Raw genomic sequence first — 17,631 nt, 5'->3', positions numbered from 1 at the left:
GTAAATTTTAAAAAATAAAAAATAACATGTCAAGTAAAGCTTATGATATGCCTTCTATGCCTAGAATTTTTTGTTATTGTTGCTTTTTTTGAATTATTATATGTTAAATGAAAGATTAATTTTTAAATCAAAATATGATCACTTCAGGGGTGCCTGGGTGGCTCAGTTGATTAAGTATCCAACTTTGGCTCAGGTCATGATCTCATGGTTCATGAGTTCAAGTCCCACATCAGGCTCTGTGCTGACAGTTCGAAGCCTGGAGCCTGCTTCGGATTCTGTGTCTCCCTCTCTCTGTCGCTCCCCTGCTCATGCTCTGTCTCATAAATAAATAAACATTAAAAACATTATTTAAAAAACATGATCAGTACCATTTCTTGTTCTTTGAAGAAATGCCATTAATTCACTGAGTCACTTACTCAACTGTGGTGTTGACCATCTCTTCCTCTGTAAGATAGTGAAGCCCCACTCAGTGCACAGGGTTGGTATGAAGTTTCAGTGTGATTATATTATCTAGAAGGGCTCTGAAAGAGTACAGAGCATGAAGCAAATGTATGCTGGCATTTCTACTGAAAATAGGTTGAATTTTATGTGACTCCATAGAGTAATGAAGATATCATGCATGGAATTATATAGGATTTATAGTTTAGATGTAAAAGTGAAACTTGCCAATAACCAAGAGTCATTAGCAAAAATAATATAGGAAACTCCTTTTTAGAGGACAGGCTGCATGCCCATTTCTTGGTTATACCTTATTTCCTCTCATCTATATACTAGTTTTTCCTGTTGGATTCACTAGTTCATATGGATTTTTTTGTCTCTTATATTACCTTATTCTTTTTTTTTTTTTTTTCAATTTTGTAGATGAGGAAACTGAAGTTCAGGGAATTAGGATGATTTCTGTAAATCTAACAGCTTCTATCTACCAATCCCCTCATCTATCCAACCTTCTAATAGATGAAAGTATTATCTTAAAAAAAATCAAGATGGGATCATACCACTAGCTACTTTTATTATTTTATTTTATTTTTTTAAAATATTTATTTATTTATTTATTTATGAGAGACAGAGAGACAGAGCATGAGCAGGGAAGGGGCAGAGACAGAGGGAGACACAGAACCTGAAGCAGGCTCCAGGCTTTGAGCTGTCAGCACAGAGCCCAATTTGGGGCTCAAACTCATGAACCTGTGAGATCATGACCTGAGCTGAAGTTGGATGCTCAACTGACTGAATCACCTATGCCCCCCCATCTGGCTACTTTTAAATCAGCTACCAAAGTTGTTACATGAAGGAAGTTCTCTGTTGGTCTACTCTTAAAGCCATCATTCTTTCAAAGTCACGCTCGCTGGAGAACAGAAAAGGAAGGGAGAATGCATGTGTGTTTTTCAAGCTTGTGGCAGAAAATACTTGGGACCTCAATGCGCCAACACTTAGGTATATGTTAGAGTCATGAGCTTTCTCACCTCTTCATGAACAGGAGTGAGTAATCCTGAGCTGACTTTCTTTACTCTCACTTATATTTAATGAGTTCTGTTTTGCAGCAGCACTAACACACAAACAAATCCACTGGACTCTGAGGCTAGAGATAGTAGGCACTGCAAGTCAAAACAGAGCAGTTCCATGGGCACAGACCTTCTGGATTTAGGTCTTCTTTGTATGGCCTGAGCAGACATTTGGTATAGATGCTCTCTCATATACTGACAACAGACACAGCAGGTAACAGTCCTGGGTAGATGATGATCTGTGGAAAATTGGGAAGGAGATGATTCACAGAAAATTGGGAAGAACTGAGTTAGGAGAGGGAGAAATATGAGCTACTGCCTTAAGTGATTTGCAAGTGAGAAGCAGTATTTTCATTTAATGTTGTTATACATAAAGACTTGAGCTTTTTTTTTTTTTTTTGGTCTGTACCAAAATAAGGATGGCCCAATGGCCCTTTACCCATCTATGAATGGGTGTCTATTTAAGATTGTCTCCTAAACAAGTACTCTTGTTGCAGTTTTGTGGATAAAGTGGCTATGAAACAAAGACACCAAAGGCAGTGTTCAGAGGAAATGTCTGTGTCTATCTCAAATACGAGGGTCCCTTCCAGTCATCACAAAAGAGAAGAGGTTGCCACCTTACATTTCCATCCTCACAAATCCTTTCATGTTATGGGGCATTCTCTGAATCCCTTTATTTTGAATGTCAGAGCACTGTTTAGGGTAAGTGACATTAGCTTGAAATTATCTCAATCAATGCAAGTTTTAGATGCTCATAAAGCTTATCTGACACAATCGGTTAAAACATTTTTTTTTATTAAAAAAAATTTTTTTTAACGTTTATTTATTTTTGAGACAGAGAGAGACACAGAATGAACGGGGGAGGGGCAGAGAGAGAGGGAAACACAGAATGGGAAGCAGGCTCCAGGCTCTGAGCCATCAGCCCAGAGCCCGACGCGGGGCTCGAACTCGCGGACCGCGAGATCGTGACCCGAGCCGAAGTCGGACGCCCAACCGACTGAGCCACCCAGGCGCCCCTAAAACATTTTTTTTAAATAGCAAAACTACACAGATTTAGTAATAATTCTTGGGTATGACTTCCAAATTGAAGACCTGGACGTTATTGTAAAACTCACCTTAAAAGCAGCATAGTAAATAGCAGTATCATTAAGGTCACATACAAGGGCTTACAGGACAAATGAAGACAAAGAAACATAAAGTGTCCAAATGTCCAGCAAAAGTGTAATTGAGTCTCAAGATGAACTTTCAGTGAAAGCATCATCAAGGATTCAAAGAGTGATAAATCAAAACCAACCTGATTGAAGTGAAAGAATGTGCCTTGGAAAACCATGTCAGATGACATAGAAAGTGGCTCTAATGTTGATAAAAACCTGATGGCATGGTTGCATATGAAGAATTTGAATAAAATTTTCTTATATCACGTGAGAGTGGGGAAAAAGCAATACTTCTCAATTTTATATAACGTGATTGAGTATGTAATGGGTACTACACATTTAATATAAAATATGATTTAAAATATAACATAATAGATTTAATATTCTAGTTGTTTTTTCTTATTTCATTAAGGTTGACCTAAAAATGTTTATTTGAACTGTCTCATTGTGAATTTGAATTGGTCACTGCACATTCAGAAGCATCATGTATTTGGTCACATGCATCATTTACGGCACCCTGACTTCACCCCAGTGTTGGCTTTAGCTTCTTATTAGCACTCTTCTCCTTTTGTGTCCTAGGCTCCAGGTGCAACATGCCCTGTGCCTGCCTGTGACCCCAGTCCCTCTGGCCAAGAGGAAACATATGACATCTATATCGGACTGAACTGCATATAGTTGTTATTCATTTGTGACTTTTAAGGCTTCTGGCACACTAGGAAGCAACCTAGTTTTCATGTCTTGTCTTCTTGTTGAGATTTTCTTAAAAGGATGTGAGGCCTTTACCACACACACATGACATTAAACAACATCTATAAAGCCAGAACAATGGTTATAGCAAGAAACATATGGGAGCTTCAATCTTCGCTGGTTGAGGCTGACTCTGAATAATGAAAGAAATGATGAGAATGTCAACAACTAATGAGATACTTTGCCAATTCATTGATTGAAATTATGCAAGGTTTTTTTTAATCTTTGCAAAATCCTTTCCTAACAAAGGCTAAAACACTATCAATAGCAATTAGTAAGCCCTTAAAGTTTCCAATTTAATCTAACAGAGCTGTCTCATGAAACTCATTGGAAAACATTGCTTCTTCTGAGAGCTAGATTCACTGTGTTGATGTGGATTTAAAGCACTAATCCTAGAGGAATTCCATACTGTGCACAAAATCAATTTCACAAACATGCATTTGGGAAGTCTGACAGTCTTAATATTTTCAAATGGAAAAATTATCCTACATTTTGACTCTATTATCCTTCCAAAAACTTTTTTGGTAACCATCTTCTGTTGTTTTAGAAGCAATTAGGCCAATTAAGCCTGACAGCATGATTTCAAGAGAGATGCTGTGCAAGTCCCTCTCCACAATGAGAATTCACACTGAAGCAAGGAACAGCTGATACATGCAAAGAGATGCAATTCAGGAGTGCTATCTATAAACTCCTTGCCCTTGGGGAGGATATAGTGGAGTAAAATATACTGATGATGATTTTGGATTCCTGTTTAGTCCTTTTCAAAGGGAGGAAGGTGTTTCAAGAAGCAGTTCCCACCAGCTATCGATGGAGAGACTTGGTATATGGAGCAAGTCTGTGACTAACGCATGAAAGGAAGAGAAAACCCACCAAAATTTCCTTTTTAGGTTACTATTCCAAAGAAAGATCCTCATCCCATAAAGTACAGAACTCTGAACAGAATAGTGCTTATGGCAAAATATGTAATAAGGGGGTCTTATTTTGAAATCAATAGGTGATTATTTTGAAATCAATAAAAGTGTGGTTGATTTTATAAAGGCCCAAATTAAGTGTAATTGTGAAGTAAGTTCATTTTATGCCTGAATCATAACAGATAATACAGAAAAATATCCATACAATATTATGGTGAAGATATATTAACATGGTGATTGACAGTATTAGATTTTATTTGGGAAAACAGTATTGGGTTAAAACCATAGAGGACAGATAATTGTGTTTTTTTTTAATTTCCATAGTTAGAAATACACTTGCTTTGAAAACTCACTAAACTCTCCACTGATCATGTTTTCAGCACTACTATTTATTCCTAAGTCTCTACCTGAAAAGACTGATGATATGCCTCAATTCCATGTTTCTTTTCTTCATTTGTTTTTTTCTATTGCTTAACAAGAATCAGGAGGAGGATGCACTGCTTCTATAAGGCAGATTCATTGGCTGTTGAACACTAAAAATAATGCCAGGGCTAACTGGGTGTGACTTATGGATCTGTGGTCCCAGATGTGAAGAGTGAAGCCACAGCTCCTCAGAAAAACTTGTTTTTCTTTAAAGACAGGCAATTTGACTCGTGATCATTCTTTGAAGCAATCTGCATTGGTACCTACCTCAGTTACAATAGCTAGGGGGCAAGTATTAGACAAAGATGACTCTTACATCCAAAACACATAAGAAATTGCATTATTAGCTTTTCTATAAATATGTAATAATGTTGGTTAATCCTAAATAGAAGAGGCAGTTTAGAAGATTATACTGCCAGACTTCTAGCTTAGGATAGAATTTTCCAAAGTTAGCTGCTTTAGGATCACGTGGGAAACTTTCTAAGAATATAGCTTCCTGAGCCCCACCCCAAACCTTAGATCAAAATCTCTGCATTTTCAAAAAACTCCCTATCCTACATACTCTGGTGGTTTTGTGTCCCACAAAGCTTGAACGCTGCTGCTCTCAAGGGTAGTGCTGGAATGCCTTATGTTGCAAATCATTAATATTTTTGATGTCTATTACTTACGTGTAAACCTTAAGAACAAAGTCCTTTTCTTCCTTTAATTCTGTGAGCGACTGTAGAACATCCAGGATGCTTAGGACTGCACAGCCATATGGTCGCCGGTAGTGCAGGTGAGCAGGGCCTTTCTTTGAGTCATTCAGGAGCATCCGGCCTGGAGCACAGCAGGAAACACCAGTCACACTGAGAACTCCATGCTCCTTTCCAGTATCACCTGATTGTCATCCAAGGATGCCAGAAATATAGGTGCTAGCTTAGAGATACACTAAATCGGAAGACTAATTTAGGATTGAAGGGAGCCATCCGAGGATGCAGAATCTGTATGTGGAGGAATGCCAAACAGGCCTTTGGCCAGGGCTCTTCCCTTGCACCACATTCAATCGATCATACTTATTATCTACCTTAATACCAACAGTCCATTTATTAATAATATTAGAATGAAACAGTGGTTTTACAAATTTCTTAGAAAAACCAGTGTGTTAACAGACTTAAACTTCTTAGGCATATTAAGGATATAAAGTTTAATGTTTTAGCTGCCAGGTAAAAACTATGTATGCAAAGATAGTAACAACGTGTTATTCTTCCAACCAAACAACCATATGTTATTCTTCCAGCTGCTCCTGAACCACTGCTGGAGCCAAAGTAGTCTCAGAAAGTGAATGGGAGCTTGCCTGTCCTGCCTACCAAGGCTGTGCCTATAGTGGCAAGAGGACTTGCAAAAACCAAACTGGAACCTCAGCAAATGCTTATGAAGTACAGCAAAACAGAACCCAAAAGTATAGCAAAATAGGTGTTTTGTTGGCAAAGGATTAAAAAATATTCTTTGACAAAAATGTACAAGATATGCCAGAACCCAAACCTATCAAGGAAGACTTGGTTAGTCACACCCTCCAAATTATGTCATATGCCTGAAATAAAGCTGAGCAAATCAACCACGGAACAGTAGCAAAAATCACTGTTTTCATCTTGGGTGTGGTAAAAGTGATATACTATACATCTACTGCAGCAAGGACAGTAATTTACTGGAAAATATCACAGATACATACTTTTGGATACAAAATCCAACAAAGGCCATTCACCACCAGTTAAGTTGGCAAGCCTGCAACCCGCTGTAAGATCTCTGAAATGGAAAGCTGGTACAAAGGCAGGGCATTGTGATAGAAAGAATATGAAAAATCAGACCCCTTGAAATAAAGAGCTTGGGTCCAAAACCAAGTAGGGAGCAGAAGATTTTAAGTGAAAAAAATACTTTCCTTTATGTCAAATTCATAGCTACCAGAGCAGCTGAGCCTAAGGTAGAGTTCCAATACAAGCTAGATGCTCATCCTGAGACCTGACATTGTAGGTAAGAGCTAGGGAGATGCTAGAGCTCAAACATAGTAGATACTTATCCCAAGGTGGACTGGTCTTAGTCATGTGAACGGATAAGGTCGACAGTACCTATTCGTATCACATGCGCAACTATATATAAATCTCTCTTCATATCTTTGCTGCTCAGATCCTAAAGAAAGAAAAGAAAACAAGTAAATTAAGGTAATAAATACACAGAAAATAATAAAAATTCATTTTGAACCTCACAATCATTTGCCTTTGTTGCTTTTAGCAGATGTTATAGATGGGGAGGGGGACTAAAGCACATAGAGGTTTAGTGTTTATAAGATTCCTGCAGTGAAAGTTTGAATATCTTATATGCCTCTGGGAGTTTATCTTAATGATAATATTTTTCCAGCTTTTATTGAGAACACCCAACAAATATCTACAAGAGTTTTCACATTATAAATCATCTTGATATTGCCTTATCCATGTTTATTCTAATATCACATGAAAATATAACAAAAGGAGCGTTCAATGCAGGAAAAAAATGGGAAAACACCAATCAGCTTATTAATGACTAAAATTCTAAGTTTATTCTTTACTAATTTTATGTTTGTTCTGTTGTCCACAATGATTATTATACAGTAGATATGTTCCCTTGCGAAGAGACTAATTTAGCCTTAATGAAACCTCAATAATTGGATGTCCATTTCTAACTTCAGATATGCATCATCCATACTGAAGTATAATGCTGAAAATAATCTTATCTGGAAAATTCTAAGGGCTTCCTATAAGTAAGCAAATCTGATCCAGTCAGGAACTTATAAAATTAGAGTTATGAAAATGATTTTATACATTAAGTTATTTATGCTAAGAACACATTTTGAAATAAAAATTATCATTATAAAAATTATGATTATGTATTTATACTTCAATTGTACTTAAAGTAATAACACACTCTTTAATATATACTCTGTTTCAGACTTTTCACCAGGTCAACAACCACTGCTCACTCTGAGATACTGTTGTGAATTCATAATGATTGATGGAATAACCTCTGTCCTTAATGGGACAGGTTTCCAAGATTTCCCTTTTGCTTCTAAAGAAAAGGTCCCTTCGTTTCCTTTCCTTCCTATCTTTCATCTTCTGATTGGTCCCCTTTGCTTTTTTCTTTTTAGTAAATCCAGGAAAGGGACAATCAAGTGACAGTTATAATTTTGAATGAGCTTTGAGATCCAGAGTCTCCATGTTTGCTTTATTTTTATACCTTGTTGCAGGGTTAGGACCAGGGTGAGGCAAGCAAGGCACCTAAGGTGCAAAGTTTAATAAGGAGGTCTCACTCTCAGGGTCCTGGGCTTTGCTTGCCTCCCCACAGTCCCAGCTCTACCCTATGGAGTGGGCCAAAACATACCAAAGGAAAGGAGACATTAAAAAGTAATGTGCAAGGGTGAAATTGAAACTTTTAGATTCTAGATGGTTATGATGTTTCACCAAATTCTTGACGGTATAATGAAACGTGCTTGTAATGAAATAGATTACAAAATAATTTAACACGAGTTGGTATCTCTGGAAACACTAAGAAATATTTTTACATGAAAGATGTCTTTTGATATTGAAAAAGTATGGTTCAGGTTCCATTTCACCAATTTCTTTAATTTAGAAATGTAATTTAAAATGACATCCTCAAAATATCACTGTATTTTGACACATTAAAAATGGCTACTAAATAACAAATAAAAATTAAAAAACAGATTACCACTTATATGTGTTTTTTTGGGGGGACTGAAATATATCTATTTACTGAAAGATATAGAAATGTTTGACACATTTCAAAATGAAATGGTTCCTTCTACATAGCTTGGACTGTGTTAATCCAAACTATCAAATAACCAGTTTAATTACTAATCCCTACATCTCAGAATTCAAGCCAGTTACCAAAGATGATCAAACAATAATCAGATCAGCTGTACACATGAGCACAGGACCTCTCTCTTGGCTCTTAGTATGTGGAAGAAAGAAAACTTAAATACAGTTTATGGTATTGTCCAAGTAGTTCCAAGTAGGGGCCCTTTCTGACCATGTTGTACATGGTACCCAGAACTCTGTGTGGTATTTATTTGAAGTGAATAAATACGTAATGGTAATATTCAGTACAAAAAAAACATTTTAAGTAAAATTATTGTCAGTCCCACATAATTTAAATGTCAAATTTCAATGTGAAAGCTATCACATTAAACATAAGTGTATGGTTAAACACAGTTAACACAGAGTTAGTAAACATACAGTCGTTAAGACTAAGTACCAAGTATGACTATCCAGGTTAAAATACTTACAAGTCCTGTAAAACCAAGATGGGAGGAGAGATTCCCACCATTCATCTGGTGAGCAGAATAAGAATTTAGATTTACTCATTGGAGCATATATACTCCAATCCTACTTGGGGTTCAGCATCTTAGACTCAGTTAATGATGTTCCATTTGAAACATGGAAAAGTCAACTCACTTTCCTGTGCCTGAACTGCCCTTTTTCTGTAGAGATAATGGGATTTACAAATATAAAACAAAGCCAATTTATTCATACTTATGCTACAGAAGAAGCAGAAGAGTATAAATAAATGTAGAAAATCTAATGCCAATGAAAGCAGGGAAAACAGCACAAGTTCATTTTCTGACTTGGTCACTCAAATATAATAAGAAATGAACATATTCATTTACTTATGTAACAAATCATTATGGAGGCCCTAGTATTTGCCAGGCACTTTGTGTGAATCACTGGGTATTGAATAATGAGTAAATTCACAGACATGTTCTCACACACTCATACACTCATAGCCACTGTTTATCATGAAAGTTAGCAAAATCCTCACAGTATTAGACATTCACATAAATATGAAACACCTCCTTCTTGATAAAATTCTTCCTGGACAGGAAGCTCTGAAATCTAACAAGGTCAGGAAAAAAAACACAGGTTTTACAGAGAACAGGGTTGAACCATGAGTAATGTGCTGGTCTGTAATGTGGCTCTGAAGTCTGCTTATGTAATCCTGCAAAACTGCAGTTTGTATGGTTCTCTCTTCTTGATGTTGAGGTAAGCTAACAGGCTGGCATCGACCACAGCTTTGGCTGCATTTTTGTGCATTTACTCTCAAACTTTGTAGCACATATGCCAATCTTTAAAACTCCCTTTAGCTCACTGGAGGAACTCAAGTCTTAAGTGAGAAAATAGGTTCCACCAAAATTATTACTTCATATAACTTAAAGTTAAACATGAAAATTCTGGCTAAGACGATCTTGTTCAAAAATTTCATGTGCTTTGTAAAAATTTCTCAAATCACTTCTTGGGATCTTAAAAAAATCCAGGGCTATAGTGCAAAGGGAAGTATAGAAGTGGTATTTTTAGCAGCCTTGTGTCTTCCCATTGTGGCAGAATAAGAGCACATCATGAATGTTATGTGCATCTTTGATTTATAAAGTCAGAGTACAGCTTAGGCCTCTGGGCCAATATAGATAATTAAAATGCTGCGAAATGAAATTTTTGATTTACTGTAATTACATTGAAACATCATCATAATTAAGTTCATTTTTCAAGAGACAAGGACTGCACTCATGATATTCAAGGATAGCACATGCACAAAGCTCTGATGCCAAAGAACAAGGAATCAATGATTTCTTTTGCTGCTTTAACCAAATAATATCAGAGAGCCAGGATCCAGAAAGACCTCCTATAGTCACAGAGGCATTGTAGACAGATGCGTGTCTCATTTCTTACTAATTGTTTCAGAAAAATGGCCCCAGAGGATTATCTCAGTGTTTAGACACTCTCACTTCAGAAGCTCTCCCCCAATATTCTAACCTAAATCCAAGGAACTGCAACTTGTACTTTTTCCCTTGTTCTTTCCTACTGAAGAAACAGTGTTGATTTTCCCAAACTAAACCACTGCACCTCCCTTAACTGCCTTCATAGGTCTGCTTTACCTGCTTTCTTCCTGTATTATCTCCTAAGGTTTAGGAGATTCAAAGATGGATTAAAAAAATCACTTTATCTTTACTAGTCTTATAAATCTTTCTGTATATCTGGATCATTTTCACTAGAAGCTATCCCCGTGAAAGTGGCTTCTGATTCTGCAGTAACATTGAGATTTTGAAAGATAAAGTTGTGGTAAATGAACAAAAAAGTCAGGTAAACAAATCCAATTTTATCTTTCAGAGAAAGTCACATATCGGATCCTTAGATAAGTCCCACTTGTGTTTAAAAGGCACAATGTAAGCTCTGAGCTACCTGACTGTCACCTATCAACCATGCACCACACATAAGGGCAATGGCACTGTGAGACTATCACACCTCCTTTCATTAATGGGTCTTAATGTATCTCAGTATCACTGAAGCAGATTAAAGAATCCGTGAGAGTCAAAACTGGTTTAAAATTGTAACATAGTCTTGTTTTTTCCTTTAGCAAATAAATTAACTGAAATAAACAAAGTTGAACACTTAGTTTTTTAACTAAATAAAAAACATTTAGTAAATCAGAATCAACCTGAAGAATTCATAAGGCAACGTGGTATTGTGAGACTGAGCACTTTCCATAAGCAGATTAATAAGACTTCTCTGAGCTGATGCCTATGGTCTTAGAGACCATCAATGATAGCATGGTTATTTGGAAAAAATGAAAGTATAGATAATAGAGGAAAAGACCCTCCATTTGGTATGTGAGAGAGATGAACTACTTAGTTTCTCTCTCTTTCTATGCACTCTGCACTCACTAAAAAACTGCAAAGCTATAAATCTGGTGGATGCCTTTAGAGAAACTATACTTCTACATCAGAGAAATTCCCAGTGGCCTTAAATAAGAAAAGTAAGAAAGACTTCTTTCAGGTTTTGTCTATTCTATTAAATAGCTTATAAAATCTACACTAGTAAAATGTATTTGATTATATTTCTTTAACAAAAAGTTCAATTAAAAATTGTGGCTGATTTCAGTTTTCTTTAAATATTTCATTAAAACCTGATAGAAACATAAATCAAGTCCTATTCTCCCCAGTGTGTGGAGAAGAATAAATGCTTGTTTCCAGGGTGACAATATCCACACAGGAGGCCCCTGGCTAGAGTCAACAGCAGTGAAGGGAAAGAGAATTTGCACATACTGTAAAAAGGGCACACATTCGTTCTATCTTCTCTGGGTTCCTTGGCCCACCATTCTTGTTCAGTCTCACCAGAAACCGCTCACTGAAATGTAGGAGAGAGAGACAGAGAAATGTAAGGGACCACATGCTCCAAAACAAATAAAAAGGGCATTTATAGAGAAACCCTAAACACTTTCAGAACAGCTCATAGTGACAGGCAAGGCCAAAAGTACATGTCTAATGGCAGGACACTATTTTTCTTGCCAAGCAGCATGCACTGGACACTATAAACTACCTAACAGCTGTTGTTTATTTGCTGGTTGTGGCTCTTCTCTCCCTAAAGGTGTGTGCTCCCTGAGGGGCAAAATGAAGATAGTATCTAGTATTTTTTTCCAAATACACCCAAAGCTCCAGTCATAACGCTAAGCCCATAACAAACATACACATTCTCTGATTGAACCATGGATCATAAAAATGTTCATCATACTAGAGCCAAAAGAACCTACATTACCCAGTTTACGTCTTCCTATAAAACTCTTAGGAATAATTTTAGTACTAAAAAAAATGTTATAGGGACTTACAAAAATTTGGGCAAAAAGTCAAAGAGAAATAATGTATTATAACTAAAGTTACCATCGGCATTTAATGGGGTCATTAAAATATTTTATTCCCCAAACAACACAGTTATTCCTTAATTCCTGAAGGAAATTACTGGATTAAAAAACCTGAGACAGAGTGTTTGTGACATCTGGAGAGGTGTCTCTTCACTCTCTCACTGTAGCCTGCTCCTGCCCAGGCTCAGTTTCCCACCTCTTCATCCCAAGGCTCCCCACCAACTGCAACAGGAAAACTGAGCCATGGCAAAGACTAAGTATGTGATTCTAAAAGTAATTTATTTCTCCTGTGCCCACAGTCATGTACTCACTACATACATGTGGTATCAGTAAAAAGGTAAATATTAAAATATTGTACTAGAATTAATATCAACTTCATAGGTTGCTTACTTTGTTCATGTATTCATCTGTTCATTTAGTCAACAAATAGTTGTTAAATTCTGTGTGCTAAACATGGGAATACAAATGGGAACAAGATACATACAAGGTACTTTTTTTCATAAAGCTTGTGGTCCTGGTAGACAATTAAATATGCATAAATGAAGCTGAGAAATTATTTGGGCCAGATGTAAACTTGAGACTTTTTTCAGCCAGGGGATTGGATGGGAATAAGGAGAAGATGTACACAGAAGGAGAAGAAAAAAAACGGCTTTGGTTGGAATCCTGAGGGACATTGATATTTAGGAAGTAGGCAAGAGAAATACAGCTAGTAAAGTAGACAATGGGGACAAACAGAAAAACAACAAAAATAAGGAGGATGGTGGGATGTTATGTCAGTCAAGGGAAGAAAATGTCCAAAAGAGGAGGGAGGGATCATTGAGGTCAAAGGCCATTGAGAATCAAATGAGCGAAGCACAAGAGTGTCCCTGACAGTTCAGAAAAGAGACTAGTGTGATTCTTGCAATAACTGTTTTAGTGGAATGGTAGAGAAAGAGCCCAGTGTGAGAAGTAAGAAGTGAGAAGGCAGAAACAGTGAGTCTAGACTACTCTTCAGTGAAAAACTATGAAAAGGTGGAAGTGATGAATTTATAGCTGAATGGGCATGTTGGGTTGAGGGAGGTCTTTCTTAACATGTGTACACACACACACACACACACACACACACACACACACACAATTATCAATAAAGGCACCAAAATTCATCAAAGGAGCATAGTAATTTCAACAAATCGTGCTTAACAATCTATATGAAAAAAACTAAACCGTGATCCTTGCCTACAAGGCAATTAACTTGAATGGATCATAGACCTAAATACAGGAGCTAAAACTATAAAACTGTAAGAAGAAAACACAGGAAAAAAATGAAGACAAGTACATTTTTATATTTTACTCACATTTATTATTTCTATATTTAGCATTAAAGAAAAATATTTGTGATCTCAGATTATTAAGAAAATATCATGAATCACAACAAAATGATAAACTGTACTTATCAAAATTAAAACCATCTTCTCTTAGAAAGATACTCTTAAGAAAGTGAAAAGACAAGCTATAGACTGAGAGAAAATATTTACAAACACTCATCTAAGAAAGGACTGTATGGAGAACACACTATTGAGTTCTGAGAGTTCTTTATAAGTAATAACTCAATTTAAAAATGAACAAAATATTTGAACAGATCTTCACCAAAGAACATACAGCGATAGCAAATAAGCTTAAGAAAACATTAATCATTAGAGAAACGAACATTAAAAGCACAGTGAGGTACCACTATACACCTATTAGAATGGTAAAACTAAAGATTAGATATACCAAGGACTGGTGAGAATGTAGAGCAACTAGACCTCTCATAAACTGTTGAGGGAAATACAAAATGGTACAGCCACTTTAGAAAATAGTCTGAGAGTTTCTTATAAAGTTAAACATATTACATGACCCAACAATTCTACTTTTAGGTATTTACTCAGCAGAAATGAAAACTTATGTCCACACAAAGACCAAAAGTGAATATCTGTAGCAGCTTTATTCCTAATAGAAACTGTAAAGAACCCAAATGTCCAAAAGGAAATGATTGGACAATCCATATAATGGAATATCCACACAATGGTGGATTATATATATATTATATAAAATATATAAATATTTTTATTTATTAATAAAATATATAATTTTATATTAATAAAATATATATTACTTCACAATAAGAACTACTGAGATATATAATAATATGGATGAATCTCAAAAATGTATGCTAAGTGAAAGAAGCCAATCAATCACAAAAGACCATATACTGTATATCCTCACTTATAATCTAGAATAGGCAAAACTGTAAGGATGGAAACCAGATCAGGAGTTGCCAGGGTTGAGGAAGGAGGGCAGGGATTGACTGCAAAGGTGCATGAGGGAAATTTCTGGGGTGATGAAAAGTTCTACTTCTTGAATATGGTGGTGGTTTCACAACTATAAATTTGTCAAAACTCATCAAAGGATGTATTAAAAAGAGTGAATTTTACTACATGCAAATTACAGTTCAACAACCTGACTTCAAAAAAAGATGGGATGCGCCAAAGGACACTTACTTCTTTTTTTTAAAATTGTTTTTTAATGTTTATTTATTTTGAAGGAGAGGGAGTCCGAGCACAAGCAGGGGTGGGGTAGAGAGAGAGAGGGAGACACAGAATCCGAAGCATGCTCCAGGTACTGAGCTGTTAGCACAGAGCCCGACACAGGGCTCAAACTCATGAGCTGTGAGATCATGACCTGAGCTAAAGTCAGATGCTTAACCGACTGAGCCATCCAGGCACCCAAGGTACTTATATTAGGACAATGTTAGAAGAAAATGAGATACTGAAGACAGAGGAAAGACAGAAAATAATTGGCAAGGGAAAAAAAGGTTCCCACGTCCTAGAAGAACTGAGAGAATCAAGGAAAGAACGCAGGAGGAAACAATAGGTGTAGATACAAATAAGTTTGTAGTTTTAGTAATGGAAAGTTGAAGTTTATCAGAGAAACAGGAAACAAGCACATCAAAGTAACATTTTTCTGTTATTGTAGTTGATCTATCCCAACATGTGTATAATGCATTTAACAACCACCCAGTTAGCTCTTAACTTGATACAGGAGTATAAATGTATTTTTAGGAAGTTTATGTCTTTTCAAGAGAACGTATCATTACTTCTGCATCTTTGAAGGAACACCTGCAACGGCTATACTCTCACACTACCAATCTCTGTGAATCTCTCAAGGGCAGACGTCTATCAGGGAGGTTGCTGTTTGGAGCTGCTAGATACCCACAGAGAGGTGTGTCGTTTGGAGAGGCTACTTCAAGCTCTGGTCCAAAGATAAAAGGGTATATAAAACAAATTCCTGAGTGGCAGGGTTGCTGGTCCTATCAGAATCCAAGAACTTACCTTTCTCCTCAACAGTGAGAGGAGGCCCGAGTTCTTATAGTGCCCACATGACCTTCAAATTTCCTAGAGCCTTTCATGCTTCTGGTTTCACCTAGCCTTCTTCACAATTTGTGAAAAAAAGAACTGTTTTTTCATTTCATGGAGCTTTGGGAATACATCTAATTGTTTCCTGTTTTGCTAGCTTCTCGGGTATGATAAACAAATGATGCTTTCTTTTTTAAAAATTTTTTATTTAATTTACTTTTTAAATTTACATCAAAGTTAGTTAGCATACAGTGCAACAATGATTTCAGGAGTAGATTCCTTAATGCCCCTTACCCATTTAGCCCCCCAACCCCCACCCCCCCACAACCCCTCCAGTAACCTTCTGTTTGTTCTCCATATTTAAGAGTCTCTTATGTCTTTGTCCCCTCCCTGTTTTTATATTTTTGCTTCCCTTCCCTTATGTTCATCTGCTTTGTATCTTTAAGTCCTCAAATAAGTGAAGTCATATGATATTTGTCCTTCTCTGACTAATTTCACTTAGCCTAACACCCTCTAGTTCCATCCATGTAGTTGTGAATGGCAAGATTTCCAAATGATGCTTTCTATTAACATTCAAAGTATCTGAAGGCAAATATCTATCCAATGTTTCCTGAAGTGGTCAAAAAAGCGGGAAATTCTGAATTAAATACAGTTAAACAGGTGTCTATCCTCTAGGACTTCACAGAGGCTTAAAATGTTATATGTTTTAAATACCAAGTGGGACAGGTGACATTTGACCCCACAAGCTGCTTTTGTGTAAGGCAAGGGAATCTGTACAAACAAAGTTTGATAAATGCTGATCAAATCTATTTGCCAACTGGAGCTACAGATTTCCCAAAGGTATGAAAGGAACTGTGGCCAAAAGAGTAAAATTTATTCTTGAGGTTTTACAAACATCTTCTATAAGAGAGCAAAATATCAGTTTTTCCCTTAAATATGGGTGAGAAAACTCCAATTCTTTCAAAAGAAAAAAAGAGATGGTGTTAAATTCTTACTGTTTAATAAGCAACATTATAAGAGAGCTTCTCTGCATTTAGTTGTCTTTATGATAAGCTATGCATGAATAGTATATGAAGCTACATTAATTTCATAACTTCACATTATTGAGCAAGTTGCTACAAATGAATTCCATAATTTGAATCTGTGACAAGTCTACTAGTGTCTTAATTTTTTTTTTCAACGTTTATTTATTTTTGGGACAGAGAGAGACAGAGCATGAACGGGGGAAGGGCAGAGAGAGAGGGAGACACAGAATCAGAAACAGGCTCCAGGCTCTGAGCCATCAGCCCAGAGCCCGACGCGGGGCTCGAACTCACAGACGGCAAGATCGTGACCTGGCTGAAGTCGGACGCTTAACCGACTGCGCCACCCAGGCGCCCCTAGTGTCTTAATTTTAATATCACTTGATTTTATGAAAATTCTAATTCACACATTCATACACATCTCTATGGGTGGTAATTTATGCATCCCTCAAAGCAAATGTTCGGTGACTGCCAATGATGTTCCAGTCTATGCTGAAGCAGAAACGGTCTCTGATATTTAGGGAGAGTGTTTCCTGAAGACTCTGTTTTGGAAATATAAGCATGCTCCTCAAATAAATTCAGAGGAATTCTCTCAACTCTTTCAACTAATCTTCATGTTTCCCATTTGGTCCTCTGTGGAGATGGATGGCAAATATTTAGCATCTTTCTCATGATAACCTCCCAGGTGCTTAAAAATGGACAAGTAGCCCCAAGGTGGTACTACACAGTACATTCCAACAGATTAAAAAACCTCTAGTATTTCCTCATAGATTCATTTTCCAATTTAGGTC

General features: G+C 36.6%; 1 protein-coding gene across 13 annotated transcripts in view; it reads right to left on the bottom strand.

The window, feature by feature from the left end:
* The window catches only part of DOCK3 (dedicator of cytokinesis 3), a 598,286-nt gene that overhangs the window by 131,785 nt on the left and 448,870 nt on the right, over positions 1 to 17,631 (bottom strand). For all 13 annotated transcript variants that reach the window (XM_043587437.1, XM_043587445.1, XM_043587439.1 and 10 more), the window contains 3 exons: positions 11,852 to 11,933; positions 6,837 to 6,897; positions 5,403 to 5,550 (listed from right to left, as the gene is read on the bottom strand). In XM_043587437.1, coding sequence (XP_043443372.1) covers positions 5,403 to 5,550; positions 6,837 to 6,897; positions 11,852 to 11,933 — 291 coding nt within the window. The remainder of the gene's footprint in view (positions 1 to 5,402; positions 5,551 to 6,836; positions 6,898 to 11,851; positions 11,934 to 17,631) is intronic.

The sequence above is a fragment of the Prionailurus bengalensis genome, chromosome A2 (genome assembly GCF_016509475.1).
Source record: "Prionailurus bengalensis isolate Pbe53 chromosome A2, Fcat_Pben_1.1_paternal_pri, whole genome shotgun sequence".
NCBI lineage: Eukaryota > Metazoa > Chordata > Mammalia > Carnivora > Felidae > Prionailurus > Prionailurus bengalensis.
Note: the sequence above shows the minus strand (reverse complement) of the source record. Positions and strands in the feature narration are given on the sequence as shown.